Raw genomic sequence first — 15,069 nt, 5'->3', positions numbered from 1 at the left:
GGAGCACTACAGCATTTCTGATAAGTATATGTGAATGACATATTGTTGATCGGAAATAATGTAGAATTATTCTGCAAAGCATAAAGGAGTGTTTGAAAGGAGTTTTTCAAAGAAAGACCTTGGTGAAGCTGCTTACATATTGAGCATCAAGATCTATAGAGATAGATCAAGACGCTTGATAAGTTTTTTCAATGAGTACATACCTTAACAAGATTTTGAAGTGGTTCAAAATGGAACAGTCAAAGAAAGAGTTTCTTGCCTGTGTTACAAGGTGTGAAATTTGAGTAAGACTCAAAGCCCGACCACGGCAGAAGATAGAAAAAGAATGAAAGTCATTCCCTATGCCTCGGCCATAGGTTCTATAAAGTATGCCATGCTGTGTACCAGATCTATTGTATACCCTACACTGATTTTGGCAAGGGAGTACAATAGTGATCTAGGAGTAGATCACTGGACAGCGGTCAAAATTATCCTTAGTGGAAAAAGGATATGTTTCTCGATTATGGAAGTGACAAAAGGTTCGTCGTAAAGGGTTACGTCGATGCAAGTTTTGACACTAATCTAGATGACTCTAAGTCTCGGTCTAGATACATATTGAAAGTGGGAGCAATTAGCTAGAGTAGCTCCGCGCAGAGCATTGTCGACATAGAAATTTGCAAAATACTTACGGATCTGAATGTGACAGACCCGTTGACTAAAATTATCTCACAAGCAAAACATGATCACACCTTAGTACTCTTTGGGTGTTAATCACATAGTGATGTGAACTAGATTATTGACTCTAGTAAACCCTTTGGGTGTTGGTCACATGACGATGTGAACTATGGGTGTTAATCACATGGTGATGTGAACTATTGATGTTAAATCACATGGCGATGTGAACTAGATTATTGACTCTAGTGCAAGTGGGAGACTGAAGGAAATATGCCCTAGAGGCAATAATAAAGTTATTATTTATTTCCTTATATCATGATAAATGTTTATTATTCATGCTAGAATTGTATCAACCGGAAACTTGATACATGTGTGAATACATAGACAAACAGAGTGTCACTAGTATGCCTCTACTTGACTAGCTCGTTGATCAAAGATGGTTATGTTTCCTAGCCATAGACATGAGTTGTCATTTGATTAACGGGATCACATCATTAGGAGAATGATGTGATTGACTTGACCCATTCCGTTAGCTTAGCACTCGATCGTTTAGTATGTTGCTATTGCTTTCTTCATGACTTATACATGTTCCTATGACTATGAGATTATGCAACTCCCGTTTACCGGAGGAACACTTTGTGTGCTACCAAACGTCACAACGTAACTGGGTGATTATAAAGGTGCTCTACAGGTGTCTCCAAAGGTACTTGTTGGGTTGGCGTATTTCGAGATTAGGATTTGTCACTCCGATTGTCGGAGAGGTATCTCTGGGCCCACTCAGTAATACACATCACTATAAGCCTTGCAAGCATTGTAACTAATGAGTTAGTTGCGGGATGATGTATTACGGAACGAGTAAAGAGACTTGCCGGTAACGAGATTGAACTAGGTATCGAGATACCGACGATCGAATCTCGGGCAAGTAACATACCGATGACAAAGGGAACAACGTATGTTGTTATGCGGTCTGACCGATAAAGATCTTCGTAGAATATGTGGGAGCCAATATGAGCATCCAGGTTCCGCTATTGGTTATTGACCGGAGAGGTGTCTCAGTCATGTCTACATAGTTCTCGAACCCGTAGGGTCCGCACGCTTAACGTTACGATGACAGTTTTATTATGAGTTTATGAGTTTTGATGTACCGAAGGAGTTCGGAGTCCCGGATGAGATCAGGGACATGACGAGGAGTCTCGAAATGGTCGAGACGTAAAGATCGATATATTGGACGACTATATTCGGACATCGGAAAGGTTCCGAGTGATTCGGGTATTTTTCGGAGTACCGGAGAGTTACGGAAATTCGTATTGGGCCTTAATGGGCCATACGGGAAAGGAGAGAAAGGCCCCAAAGGGTGGCCGCACCCCTCCCCATGGACTAGTCCGAATTGGACTAGGGAGGGGGGCGCCCCTTCCTTCCTTCTCCTTCTCCCTTCCCTTCTCCTACTCCAACAAGGAAAGGAGGAGTCCTACTCCCAGTGGGAGTAGGACTCCCCCCTTGGCGCGCCCTCCTCCTAGGCCGGCGGCCTCCCCCTTGCTCCTTTATATACGGGGGCAGGGGAGCACCCCAAAGACACAACAATTGATCTCTTGATCTCTTAGCCATGTGCGGTGCCCCCCTCCACCATAATCCACCTCGATAATATCGTAGCGGTGCTTAGGCGAAGCCCTGCGTCGGTAGAACATCATCATTGTCACCACGCCGTCGTGCTGATGAAACTCTCCCTCAACACTCGGCTGGATCGGAGTTCGAGGGACGTCATCGAGCTGAACGTGTGCTGAACTCGGAGGTGCCGTGCGTTCGGTACTTGATCGGTCGGATCGTGAAGACGTACGACTACATCAACCGCGTTGTGTTAACGCTTCCGCTTTCGGTCTACGAGGGTTCGTGGACAACACTCTCCCCTCTCGTTGCTATGCATCACCATGATCTTGCGTGTGCGTAGGAATTTTTTTGAAATTACTACATTCCCCAACATTTTCCCTGTTGTCCGTTTTGCAATCCGACACTCCCACATGCACCGGCGCACCCCTCTTGTTTCTTTTCGTGAGCGGGTGTTGAACGTTCCTCGGAATGGACCGAGTCTTGCCAAGTGGCCTTGGTATACCACCGGTAGACCACCTGTCAAGTTTCGTTCCATTTGGAGGTCGTTTGATGCTCCAACGGTTAACCGGGTAACGGCAAAGTCCTTTTGTGTGTTGCCGCAAAATCCCCCTCCAAACAGCCCAAAACCCACCTAAGTCACTTCCATGCTCTAGGTCGTTCGATCACGATCGTGTGGGCGAAAACCGCACTCCATTTGGAGTCTCCTAGCTCCCTCTATCTATAAAAACACCTCCCCCTCCGAAATTGCGGGCAAAACCACCCCTAACCCTAGACTAATCGCCCCCGCCGCCACCGGACAAGTCCATCGCCGCTGAACGAAAGCCGCCGCCGCCCCGGTCCTATCGGGAGCCGCCACGTGGCGCGCCGCCGTCCCCGCCGCCGCCGAAGCCCGCCCGGGCCCGTGGCCGGCCCCCGCGGCCCGCGCCTCGCCCGCTGCTCCCAGCGCCGCCGCGCCCCTCGTCCTCCCGCGCCTCGCCCGCGCCGCCCCACCGCCTCGCCGCCTTCGCCGCCTCGCGAGCCCGCCGCCGCCGCCGCGCGACCTCGTCGGCGCCCGTCGCCGCGGCCCCGACGTCCGCCGCCGCCTCCACCGTGCGCCCGGCGTGCCCCCTCGCCGGATCCCGCCGTTCCCCGCTCCGGTGGCCCCTCCCCCGCGCCTCTCCGTCTCCGGCCGCCGCCGCGTCCCTCTTCTCTGGCGAGCTCGAGCCCGCGCCGATCCAGATCTGGAGCCCGAGGGTTGACTTCTTCCCTCCCCCGAAATTCTCTTTTAAGTCCCGATGATTTTACAATATATGCTCCTGTTCATCGCATCATAACTCTCTGCATACTGCTCCGTTTCATGCGTGTAATATATCAAAATGTTCATCTCGAGATTCTCTTCATTTTGTTCCTTTATGCCATGTTCATTTAAGTCCATCTTGATGCCCAAATCTCTGGTGCAAGAGTGCTATATGCTGTTACCTGCTGTTACTTATCAGAACTTGATGATTTGTTATTTTTGTTGCATTTGATGTGTGCATCTTATGGGCATGAGCTCTACATGTGTTTTGATGTATGCCATGCCATCGTTACAGAGGTGTATGCCATGTATTTTTGTGATCTCTGTAGTGACGAGCACAAGCATGCAAACTAGGCTTCGTGATGTTTCTGTTTTCAAGGACTGTAATTTCACTGTCTGTTTCTGCTGTTATTTTGTTGCCATGTATCCATGTGTCTACAGAGAGATCCATACTCCTTTTGATGATGTTTAGTGAGGATGTTTTGTAGATATAGTTGTTGTCTATCCATCCGTGCCCTATTTTGCAATTATGGAGTGCCCTAGCATGTCTTAATCTTGCTCTACGTTTGCTATAAAATATTTCTGGCAGATTGTTAACATGATATTCAATTTTGCCAAGGTTGTTGTAGTTGTTTCATACATGCTATGAACTTGCTATTGCCTTGGTTAGCTTCATAAACATTCCATCTTGTTGTAGGTATGCTTTTTTTTTGTCATGCGTTGTTTTGTGGTGAGTGCATCAAGCTCAGTAAGATGCCCTCATAATTTCTGTTTCTGCCATGCTCTGTTTTCTGCAGTGTCTGAAACCTGTTAACGAAACTTGCTATGTCCACATGGTTGCCATCATATCTTCTAGTCCTTTTTGGCTTATGGTCAGTAAGGAACTTTTGCTCTATGCATTTAGTAGATTCATGCCATGCCTTGTTTTGCTATGTTAAGTTCCTGTAGCATGTGTTTTGCTTGCTCTGAACATTGCTACCTGATGCTGTTTATGCCATGTCTAGTAATTTCACAAGTCTGTGAACCTATTATCTTTTGCACTTTTGCCATGCTTGTATGAACCTGTTATGTTGAGATCTAGCCGTAGCTCAGTGTTCATCTTTTGTGAAGCAGCTCCTGTAGATTACTGCCATATGCTTTGTTGCTACGTTGGACTGCTGTAGCATAGTTACTTGTATTCTAAGTGCTATCCTGCTGTTATTCGCAGATTTATGTCATTCTTGTTTTGCTTGCCATTTGCAAACCGTGCATCCGTTTCCGGTGATATTTATATCGATTTCGACCGAAATCATCTCATCTTTCCAGTGGCATGCTTGGTTTGCCAAGTTAGTTCCTTGTTCATCATTTTTCTTCCGGAGCACGCATACGCATCGCATACCACATCTCGCATATCATACTTGTTTTGCATCATGTTGCTTGTGCATTTCCCGTGATTGATTGTGGTTCTGTTGCTTGTGTTCTTGTTTTGGGTAGAGCCGGGAGACGAGTTCGTGAACAAGGAACCTGTCGAGTACGCTTACGAGGATCAAGCTTTCGTCAACTCTGAGAACCTTGCAGGCAAGATGACCATACCCTCGAAATCACTTCTATCTTTGCTTTGCTAGTTGTTCGTTCTATTTGCCATGCTGCGCTACCTACCACTTGCTATATCATGCCTCCCATATTGCCATGTCAAGCCTCTAACCATCCTTTCCTAGCAAACCGTTGTTTGGCTAAGTTACCGCTTTTTGCTCAGCCCTTCTTATAGCGTTGCTAGTTGCAGGTGAAGTTGAAGTTGGTTCCATGTTGGAACATGGATATTTTGGAATATCACAATATCTCTTATTTAATTAATGCATCTATATATTTGGTAAAGGGTGGAAGGCTCGGCCTTATGCCTGGTGTTTTTTTCCACTCTTGCCGCTCTAGTTTTCGTCATACCGGTGTTATGTTCCTTGATTTTGCGTTCCTTACGCGGTTGGGTGATTTATGGGACCCTCTTGACAGCTCGCTTTGAATAAAACTCCTCCAGCAAGGCCCAACCTTGGTTTTACCATTTGACCACCTACCACCTACACTTCCCTTGGGTTTTCACGAGCCCGAGGGTCATCTTTATTTTAGACCCCCACGGGCCAGTGCTCCTTCGAGTGTTGGTTCGAACCGAGCTGCCTGCGGGGCCACCTTGGGGAAAGTTGAGGACTGGTTTTACTCGTAGCTAGTCTCATCCGGTGTTGCCCCGAGAACAAGATATGTGCAGCTCCTATTGGGATTTGTCGGCACATCGGGCGGCTTTGCTGGTCTTGTTTTACCATTGTTGAAATGTCTTGTAAACCGGGATTCTGAGACTGATCGGGTCTTCCCGGGAGAAGGTTTATCCTTCGTTGACCGTGAGAGCTTATAATGGGCTAAGTTGGGACACCCCTGCAGGGTATTTATCTTTCGAAAGCCGTGCCCGTGGTTATGAGGCAGATGGGAATTTGTTAATGTCCGGTTGTAGAGAACTTGACACTTGACTTAATTAAAATACATCAACCGTGTGTGTAGCCGTGATGGTCTCTTTTCGGCGGAGTCCGGGAAGCGAACACGGTTTGAGTTATGCATGAACGTAAGTAGTTTCAGGATCACTTCTTGATCATTTCTAGCTTCGTGACCGTTGCGTTGCTTCTCTTCTCGCTCTCATTTGCGTATGTTAGCCACCATATATGCTTAGTGCCTGCTGCAGTTCCACCTCATTACACCATCCTTTCCTATAAGCTTAAATAGTCTTGATCTCGCGGGTGTGAGATTGCTGAGTCCCCGTGACTCATAGATTCTACCAAAACAGTTGCAGGTGCCGACGATGCCAGTGCAGATGACCCAACCGAGCTCAAGTGGGAGTTCGATGAGGAACGTGGTCGTTACTATGTTTCTTTTCCTGATGATCAGTAGTGGAGCCCAGTTGGGACGATCGGGGATCTAGCATTTGGGGTTATCTTATTTTCATTTGGATTTGACCGTAGTCTGTCTATGTGTGGATTTTGGATGATGTATGAATTAATTTATGTTTTGTGTGAAGTGGCGAGTGTAAGCCAACTCTCGTTATCCCATTCTTGTTCATTACATGGGATTGTGTGAAGATGACCCTTCTTGCGACAAAACCACAATGCGGTTATGCCTCTAAGTCGTGCCTCGACACGTGGGAGATATAGCCGCATCGTGGGCGTTACAAGTTGGTAATCAGAGTCATCCCCGACTTAGGAGCCCCCTGCTTGATCGAATCGCTGGCGTTGTTGAGTCTAGAACAAAAATGTTTTGAGTCTTAGGATTATATATATCGGAGAGTAGGATTCTTTTTACTCCTCAGTCATGGTTGATCTCATCCATAGCATATGACAAGTCAAGCGGATTATCAAACATGATTTGACCTAGAGAATTGTCGGAAGAAATCCTATGTAACATGGCATCACACCTAATAGACTCCACATGACAATCATCATACTCATCATAAATGGGCAATAAATCATCACATGGGGAAGTCGAACTAGGATGAAGCATGGTAATAGGTGGATCAACATCATGCAAGCAATCAATGTCAAGAATGTCCACTAGTGGGACTAGATCATCACCTTCACCTATTTTACCTTTCTCAATCCGCTCATGTTGTGTAGGTGAGGTGGCAAAGACCAAATGGTGGTCATCTTCATATTGATGGAACCATGTGGGGGTGCATCATATGCCACCATGGCCATCGTCTTGTCCAAAGGAAGGACGAAGTCGTCGTGAATCGGTGCATCATCATATATGGGACCTAGCACCAAAGGAGAAGACACAATAGAGGTAGAGGTTAAGTCGTTAGAAATCATAGTGGCCTCACATGCCCAATAAACTATCACACTCTCTCCATGTGGTGGTTCACTCACTCCCTCAAAATAGGTGGACTCAATGTCACATATGGTGGAGTCACTCATCTCAGTCAAGTGGTGGGGGTTGTGGCTCTCCTCACATGGGAATTGTGGCAACTCATCATATATGGGGCTAGTGGTGAAGTCACACTCGCTCTCAATATGGTGGCACAAGTCACTCAAGTCATCATACGTCGCCGTGGTCGAAGGGAAAATCCCATGCTCAACCATCTCGTCGTCGTCGCCGTGGATGAATGCCAAAGATGGCACATCATCGCGCTCCTCCATGATGGAAGGGAAAATCCCATGCTTGATCATCTCGTCACCGTCGCCGTGGATGAAGGCCGATGTAGGCGTACTCGTCGGAGGTAGGCGAAGATGCCGTATGTCCAAAGGCAAAGATGCCCTGATAACACTTGACGAAGATGCCGAAGTGGTGGTAGTAGTCATAGCTTTGTCTTGTTGGTGCTTGACTCACGGTCTTCTCTTGTGCTCATGAAGGTTTTCTTGACGGTGCCGCGTGGTACTTGCATCTTGTGGCCGCTCTGAAGGTGTGCGACTTGAGCGTCTCCGCCGTGAAGATGACGAAGGGGAAGAAGACTTGTATTTGGCCACCAAGTCTCATACTTGATCCATTTGTTCATCCAACTTGGTGTCGAAGTAGTCCCTTTTCCTTGCTTCGCTCTGGTGAATGTCGATGGTGAGTCGCTCAATGCCTTGCATTGCTCGTTGTAGTCCGAAGATGGATGTTTTGGTGATGTAGTTGTTTGCGCCGTCGTTGTCGTGGAAGACCGGAGATGAAATGCTTCACCTATCCATCACAAGACTCGAGCAAATGTGAGTGGAAGAAAGGAAAGAACTAGACCAAATGTACCTTGCCAATGTTGAAGATGGATCAATGATCACTCAATAATGTATCAAGGAAATAACACAATTGGTACCGGATCTTGTCAATTCTCACACCTACAAAAGTAAGGCTTATGGTGGAGCTCGGTGAGGATAGTGGCACAAAAATTTGATGCAAAATGTAAGCAAGAGTCAATAATGTTGGAAAAGATTCACAAATCCGCAAGTGAAACAAGTAGACCAATAACAATATGTGGCACACGGGAACACACACGAATAGATAAATGGGGTCGTGCAACCAAGGAATGAGCACAAAATGTGGAATCCACAGAGAACGCTCGTGCTACACAACTCAAGAGAGACGCTAGCACGATTGCTCAATAGGCGGATACGACACTTGTGCACAACCTATAAGATGCAAAATGTATGAGCTTTCTATCCCAAGTATGATATGTGTATGATGTTCCCGGTGTTCTTCTCAAGATGATCCAAGATGATCGGATATGAAAATCTTATGTGCAATGTGGTATGATGCTATGCCTCTTGCTTACAAGCTTCTTTGCTCTCTTTTTTCATAAAAGCTTATTCTTTTTTATGGCCACTTATGCGAAATGCACAAACAAAGATAGCAATTGTGTATATGCGGGAACAATCTTGTGACACAAGGGATGATATGATGATACTGACAGTATATGGTATGTATGCAATGGAAGGTACGGATCACTACTGTGCACAAGTAACGTTGCCGACAATACTCAATGGCTAGTCTCGATAGGCAAGTGACGCAAAATGGGCTAGGGGTTAAAAATGCAATGGCAAGAATGTACAATGATGGGATACCACGATACCAAGATGATATAGAGGTTACCGTTCTTGCTTACGGTTAGGGTGTCAAATTGGTGAAGGTGGTCGATGTCAAATCCTTGTCAAAGTTCAGCGGCAGTATTGTCGATGTCGAACCGTTCCTAGTTAGCCGAAACACCCGAGGAAACGGAAAAACCGTAAACTCAAAATCTCAAAGGAAAATGTTAAATGGTGGTAGCGGAATGCGTTGATGGTTCCAGAGTTAGCAATGCGGAAGTGGTGGTGGTTGATGATGAAGAAACCGTCCCTAAGTAGCCGAAACACCTTAGGAGACTCAAGTCACCACTCAAGCAACCACAAATGCTAAATGGAGCAAAAAAGGTTAGGTTGCGGAAAGCTATGGTGGTTTTTCGGATGATATGGTGGATGACCTAGGCAAAGATGCCAAACTGCCAAAATTTTGATGGAGTCAAATGATGTTGGAATCTATCTAGATGGATGGGGGATGTCAATAGCTACTCAACGAGCTAAAAAACGTCAAAATCGGACTCCGGGAGTGAAAGTTATGGCCGAAACGGTTTTTGTTGGTGGGCTGATTCGGGGGGGTGCGGGTGCCTGGGGGTCGGAGGTGCGGGCACCCGGTGTGGTCAGCGGGGTTGGGCGGAAGAAGTGGCCCGGGGGTAAGGGGTGTGGGCACCCGGGGTGGTCAGCGGGGATGGTCGGGGGGTCCGGGTGCCCGGGGTTTGAGGTCCGGGTGCCCGAGGGTCACTGATTTGGGCGGAAATTTGTGGGAAAATGGGAGAAATGGGTGGATTTCGTAGAGGGAAAGGTGGAGATGGATGGTGGGAAGGCTAGATCCACTTGAAACCAAGCAAATCCATGGACCAAATCCAACAAAACCTCATCAAACCAACAAATCACATAAAAATTGGAACTATTTTTGGTCGGGAATTTTCGAAATTGGGGAAGAACACAACAAAATTAGGCTAGAGAACAAGAAGGGGGGCTCCAATTTCGTGAGAAACCATGGCTCATGATACCAAGATGTTGTAGGGTGGAACCCTAGATGGAATCTTTCACGAAGGAGGGGAAATCCCCAAGAACAAGAAGAACACAAAGGGGGAAAACAAGAGGAACACTCAAATTGACTTGATCCAATCACACATGTGTTAGATCCAATCACACAAAGAGAGATACAAAGGTCCAAATCCAACACAAGAAGATACGAGTGGTAACTAGTTCATCCCAATCTTATGAGGAAAGAGGTCTTGATGATCCTATGATGGGGACCCTTCTCCAAGAGGAGGGCTTGATCTCCAATAGGAGCTTCTCCAAGAGGAGGGCTTGATCTCCAAGAGGAGGTCTAGATCTCCAAAAGGAGGAAGATGAGCAAAGATCTCACTTTGTTTATCAAATACTTGGCTATCCTCTAAATGAGCTAGGGGGAGAGTACTTATAGCCTAGGGACGAAATTGGGGGGCGGGTGGGATACAAAGGTCCAAAATGACCCTGAAATCGCACACAATTCGGAGTAGTCGGGGCACCTAGGGTCAAGTGGCCCGGGCACCCGGAGGTGGGCGCGGCAGTAGTTGGCCGGGCACCCGGGTTTGAGGGCCCGGGCACCCGAACTGGTCAGGGGCACCGGCCTTGGCGCGTCGAGGAGGGCTGGGCACCCGGGGGGTGAGAGCCCGGGCACCCGGGCGAGGCTGGGCCGAACCAGGGGGAAGGCCGAGCACCCGGGGCCATGAGGCCGGGCACCCGGGGTGCGGCCCAGGCGGCGGCTGGGCAAGTGGCCGGGCACCCGGGGTAGGCAGGCGTGACGCCAAAGCAGGGGCTGGGCACCCGGGGTCGATGCGACCGGGCACCAGGGGTGTCCAGGGGACTTGGCCCTTCCGTGGCTTCGTGTCCGGGCACCCAGGGTGTCCAGGAACTCCGTCTCCTCGCACGTCTTGATGCTTCCCTCCTTCTCCTTCCTTGATGTGTGCACGAGTCTCCCTCCTAGATTCTTCGTGGTCAAGTCCTTGGTACCTAAGAAGGCACAACGAATCCATTTGAGGTAGAACCCAATTCATGTGCGATTCCGAACGAGACTCGAAGAGGAAAGAATTGACCTCGTTCTCGATGGTGCGTGCACGTGCTCTTGTCATCGGTCCTCTCGGTGCTTGCGGTGGTGATGGCGTGTCCATGTGGATGGGCGAGGGATGCTCCGCATCATCGCCCCCCCTTGGGAGAGATCCGTCCATGGATCGTGATCTTCATCACCGTCGGAAAGAGAGGGCGTCGCCGTGTAGAAGTGGACAACCACCAAGCACTTGTCATGTTGAAGCTCAAAATGGCACTATCCAATGTCGCACCGTCTTATGATTCCTTCAAAAGGAGCAAGTATAACAAACACTTGGAAAAACAATGTGGTTAGCGTTAGTGCAAAACCAAGCATTCAAGTGGATATTCACCAAACAAGTGTCATCATCAAGCATAGCATATGGTGTGACAAGGGATGGTGACATGTCATGTAAGCACATAAATTGAGCAAAATCAAGGATATCATGGAAACAAGCATGCATAAGACTCTCAATGAACGGTCTATGGTAGGCATAAGAGTCATTAACAACACCAAATGAAATGAAATGTCTAAACACATGGGGCAAGTGCAAGACAATCCAAACGTAACGTGCATGGGGTGTAGTGAATATAGCATGGCAATAGTGGCTATCAACCGCATTAAAAGAACAAGTATGAATCATCGGTGATGTGACAAGGCAAGCAATCATAGGAAGCAAGTCGTGTAGGCTAGTAGTGCAAAGATGCAACATACTAGAGGAAATCATGGCAATCATGTCATGTGAGCAAATAATAGGCATATGCAATGCACATGACATATCACAAGCACGATTACAAAGCAAGATCAATGTATCATTAGAGGAATGGATCACCAAATAAACATGGCAAGAACAAGCAATATCTCCACCAAGCTTGCAAATACACATACAAGTACTAGAATCGATCATCATGTGTAATGCAAAGCATGGGTAACAAATGCATGGCAAATATATAGAAATGAGCATATCATGCAAAGTGAACAAGGTAATATGGGCATAAAGTGAGAAGTGGTATATAACCCATAACCAAGTGAGGGTCATGTAGAACGAATGCGCGGAGTCATTGCACGGAGGAAACGGTTGGTGATACATCTCACGGGTTCCCAAGGAATCGTTGCTCTCTAGAGCTCATTTCGTCAACTCATGGTCTTGCGAGCTTGACGAGTAAGTATGGGTATCTACACAAAATAGAAACAAGCCAAAGGAAGTGTGTGTGTGAGTTAGCACAATATAAGCAATGCTCAAATAAATTGGTTGCATGGTATAAGAACATGTCATCCATCATGAATGAATAGTTGCTATGTATAACACGATGGGGATGCAAATTGAGCATACAATTATAGCAAGTGTGTGGCACAACAAGAGCATTTTTATTCATGGGATGCATATGGTGCACACAATCAATTGAATCATGCAATGGATGGGATGGATCAAAATTTCCTAATATGGATGAGGAAACTATGGGGGTCTCCTCTTGAGAAAAAGCGGAAACATCATATGGAGAAAATGGACAACATCCAAAACAATGCATATCCGAAGCTAGGTGGTCATGGCATGGCATATGAGATAAATGATGCAAAGGGACATATCAATATCATCACAAGAGAAACAAATGCCAATAACCATGGGCTTGTCATCTATGCCATAAGTGCAAATTGGGTTTATTTTAAAGGCATATGCATAGTCACTACGATGAGATTGCAAATATGACATATGGTTGATCTCATACACGACATATGACAAGTTAAGCGGATTATCAAACATGGTGTGACCTAGAGAATTGTCAGAAGTAATTCTATGTAACATGGCATCACACCTAATAGACTCCACATGGCAATCATCATACTCATCATAAATGGGCAATAAATCATCACATGGTGAAGTCCAACTAGCTAGCATGAAGCATGGTTATAGGTGGATCAACATCATGCAAGCAATCAATGTCAAGAATGTCCACTAGTGGGACTAGATCATCACCTTCACCTATTTTACCTTTCTCAATCCGCTCATGTTGTGTAGGTGAGGTGGCAAAGACCAAATGGTGGTCATCTTCATCTTGATGGAACCATGTGGGGGGTGCATCATATGCCACCATGGCCATCGTCTTGTCCAAAGGAAGGACGAAGTCGTCGCGAATCGGCGCGTCATCATATATGGGACCTAGCACCAAAGGAGAAGACACAATGGATGTAGAGGTTAAGTCGTTAGAAATCATAGTGGCCTCACATGCCCAATCAACTATCACACTCTCTCTATGTGGTTGTTCACTCACTCCCTCAAAATAGGTGGACTCAACATCACATATGGTGGAATCACTCATCTCAGTCAAGTGGTGGGGGTTGTGGCTCTCCTCACATGGGAATTGTGGCAACTCATCATATATGGGGCTAGTGGTGAAGTCACTCTCGCTCTCAATATGGTGGCACAAGTCACTCAAGTCATCATACGTCGCCGTGGTTGAAGGGAAAATCCCATGCTCAACCATCTCGTCGTCGTCGCCGTGGATGAATGCCAAAGATGGCACATCATCGCGCTCCTCCATGAAGGAAGGGAAAGTCGCATGCTCGATCATCTCGTCATCATCGCCGTGGATGAAGGCCAATGTAGGCGTACTCGTCGGAGGTAGGCGAAGATGCCGTACGTCCAAAGGCGAAGATGCCCTGATAACACTTGACGAAGATGCCAAAGTGGTGGTAGTAGTCATAGCTTCGTCTTGTTGGTGCTCGACTCGCGGTCTTCTCTTGTTCTCATGAAGGTTTGCTTGACAGTGCCGCGTGGTACTTGCATCTTGTGGCCGCTCTGAAGGTGTGCGACTTGTGCGTCTGCGCCGTGAAGATGACGAAGGGGAAGAAGACTTATATTTGGCCACCAAGTCTCATACTTGATCCATTTGTTCATCCAACTTGGTGTCGAAGTAGTCCCTTTTCCTTGCTTTGCTCTAGTGAATGTCGACGGCGAGTCGCTCAATGCCTTGCATTGCTCGTTGTAGTCCGAAGATGGACGTTTTGGTGATGTAGTTGTTTGCACCGTCGTTGTCGTGGAAGACCAGATATGAAATGCTTCGCCTATCCATCACAAGACTCGAGCAAATGTGAGTGGAAGAAAGGAAAGAACTAGACCAAATGTACCTTGCCAATTTTGAAGATGGATCAATGATCACTCAATAATGTATCAAGGAAATAACACAATTGGTACCGGATCTTGTCAATTCTCACACCTAGAAAAGTAAGGCTTATGGTGGAGCTCGGTGAGGATAGTGGCACAAAAATTTGATGCAAAATGTAAGCAAGAGTCAATAATGTTGGAAAAGATCCACAAATCCGCAAGTGAAACAAGTAGACCAATAACAATATGTGGCACACGGGAACACACACGAATAGATAAATGGGGTCGTGCAACCAAGGAATGAGCACAAAATGTGGAATCCACAGAGAACGCTCGTGCTACACAACTCAAGAGAGACGCTAGCACGATTGCTCAATAGGCGGATACGACACTTGTGCACAACCTATAAGATGCAAAAAGTATGAGCTTTCTATCCCAAGTACGATATGTGTATGATGTTCCCGGTGTTCTTCTCAAGATGATCCAAGATGATCGGATATGACAATCTTATGTGCAATGTGGTATGATGCTATGCCTCTTGCTTACAAGCTTCTTTGCTCTCTTTTTGCTTAAAAGCTTATTCTTTTTTATGGCCACTTATGCGAAATGCACAAACAAAGATAGCAATTGTGTATATGCGGGAACAATCTTGTGACACAAGGGATGATATGATGATACCGAGATGATATGGTATGTATGCAATGGAAGGTACGGATCACTATTGTGCACAAGTAACGTTGCCGACAATACTTAATGGCTAGTCCCGATAGGAAAGTGACGCAAAATGGGCTAGGGATTAAAAATGCAATGGCAAGAATGT

General features: G+C 46.7%; 1 protein-coding gene across 1 annotated transcript; it reads right to left on the bottom strand.

Moving 5' to 3' along the window:
• Positions 1-10,335: 10,335 nt before the first annotated feature.
• Positions 10,336-14,322, bottom strand: LOC123049205 (uncharacterized). The gene is made up of 2 exons (XM_044472168.1): positions 13,137-14,322; positions 10,336-12,322 (listed from the first exon to the last, which is right to left on the bottom strand). Exons 1-2 carry the CDS (start codon positions 13,846-13,848, stop codon positions 12,273-12,275), a joined length of 762 nt encoding a protein of 253 aa, XP_044328103.1. The 5' UTR covers positions 13,849-14,322; the 3' UTR covers positions 10,336-12,272.
• Between the last annotated feature and the right edge of the window lie 747 nt (positions 14,323-15,069).

This window comes from Triticum aestivum, chromosome 2D (assembly GCF_018294505.1).
Source record: "Triticum aestivum cultivar Chinese Spring chromosome 2D, IWGSC CS RefSeq v2.1, whole genome shotgun sequence".
Lineage (NCBI taxonomy): Eukaryota > Viridiplantae > Streptophyta > Magnoliopsida > Poales > Poaceae > Triticum > Triticum aestivum.
Note: the sequence above shows the minus strand (reverse complement) of the source record. Positions and strands in the feature narration are given on the sequence as shown.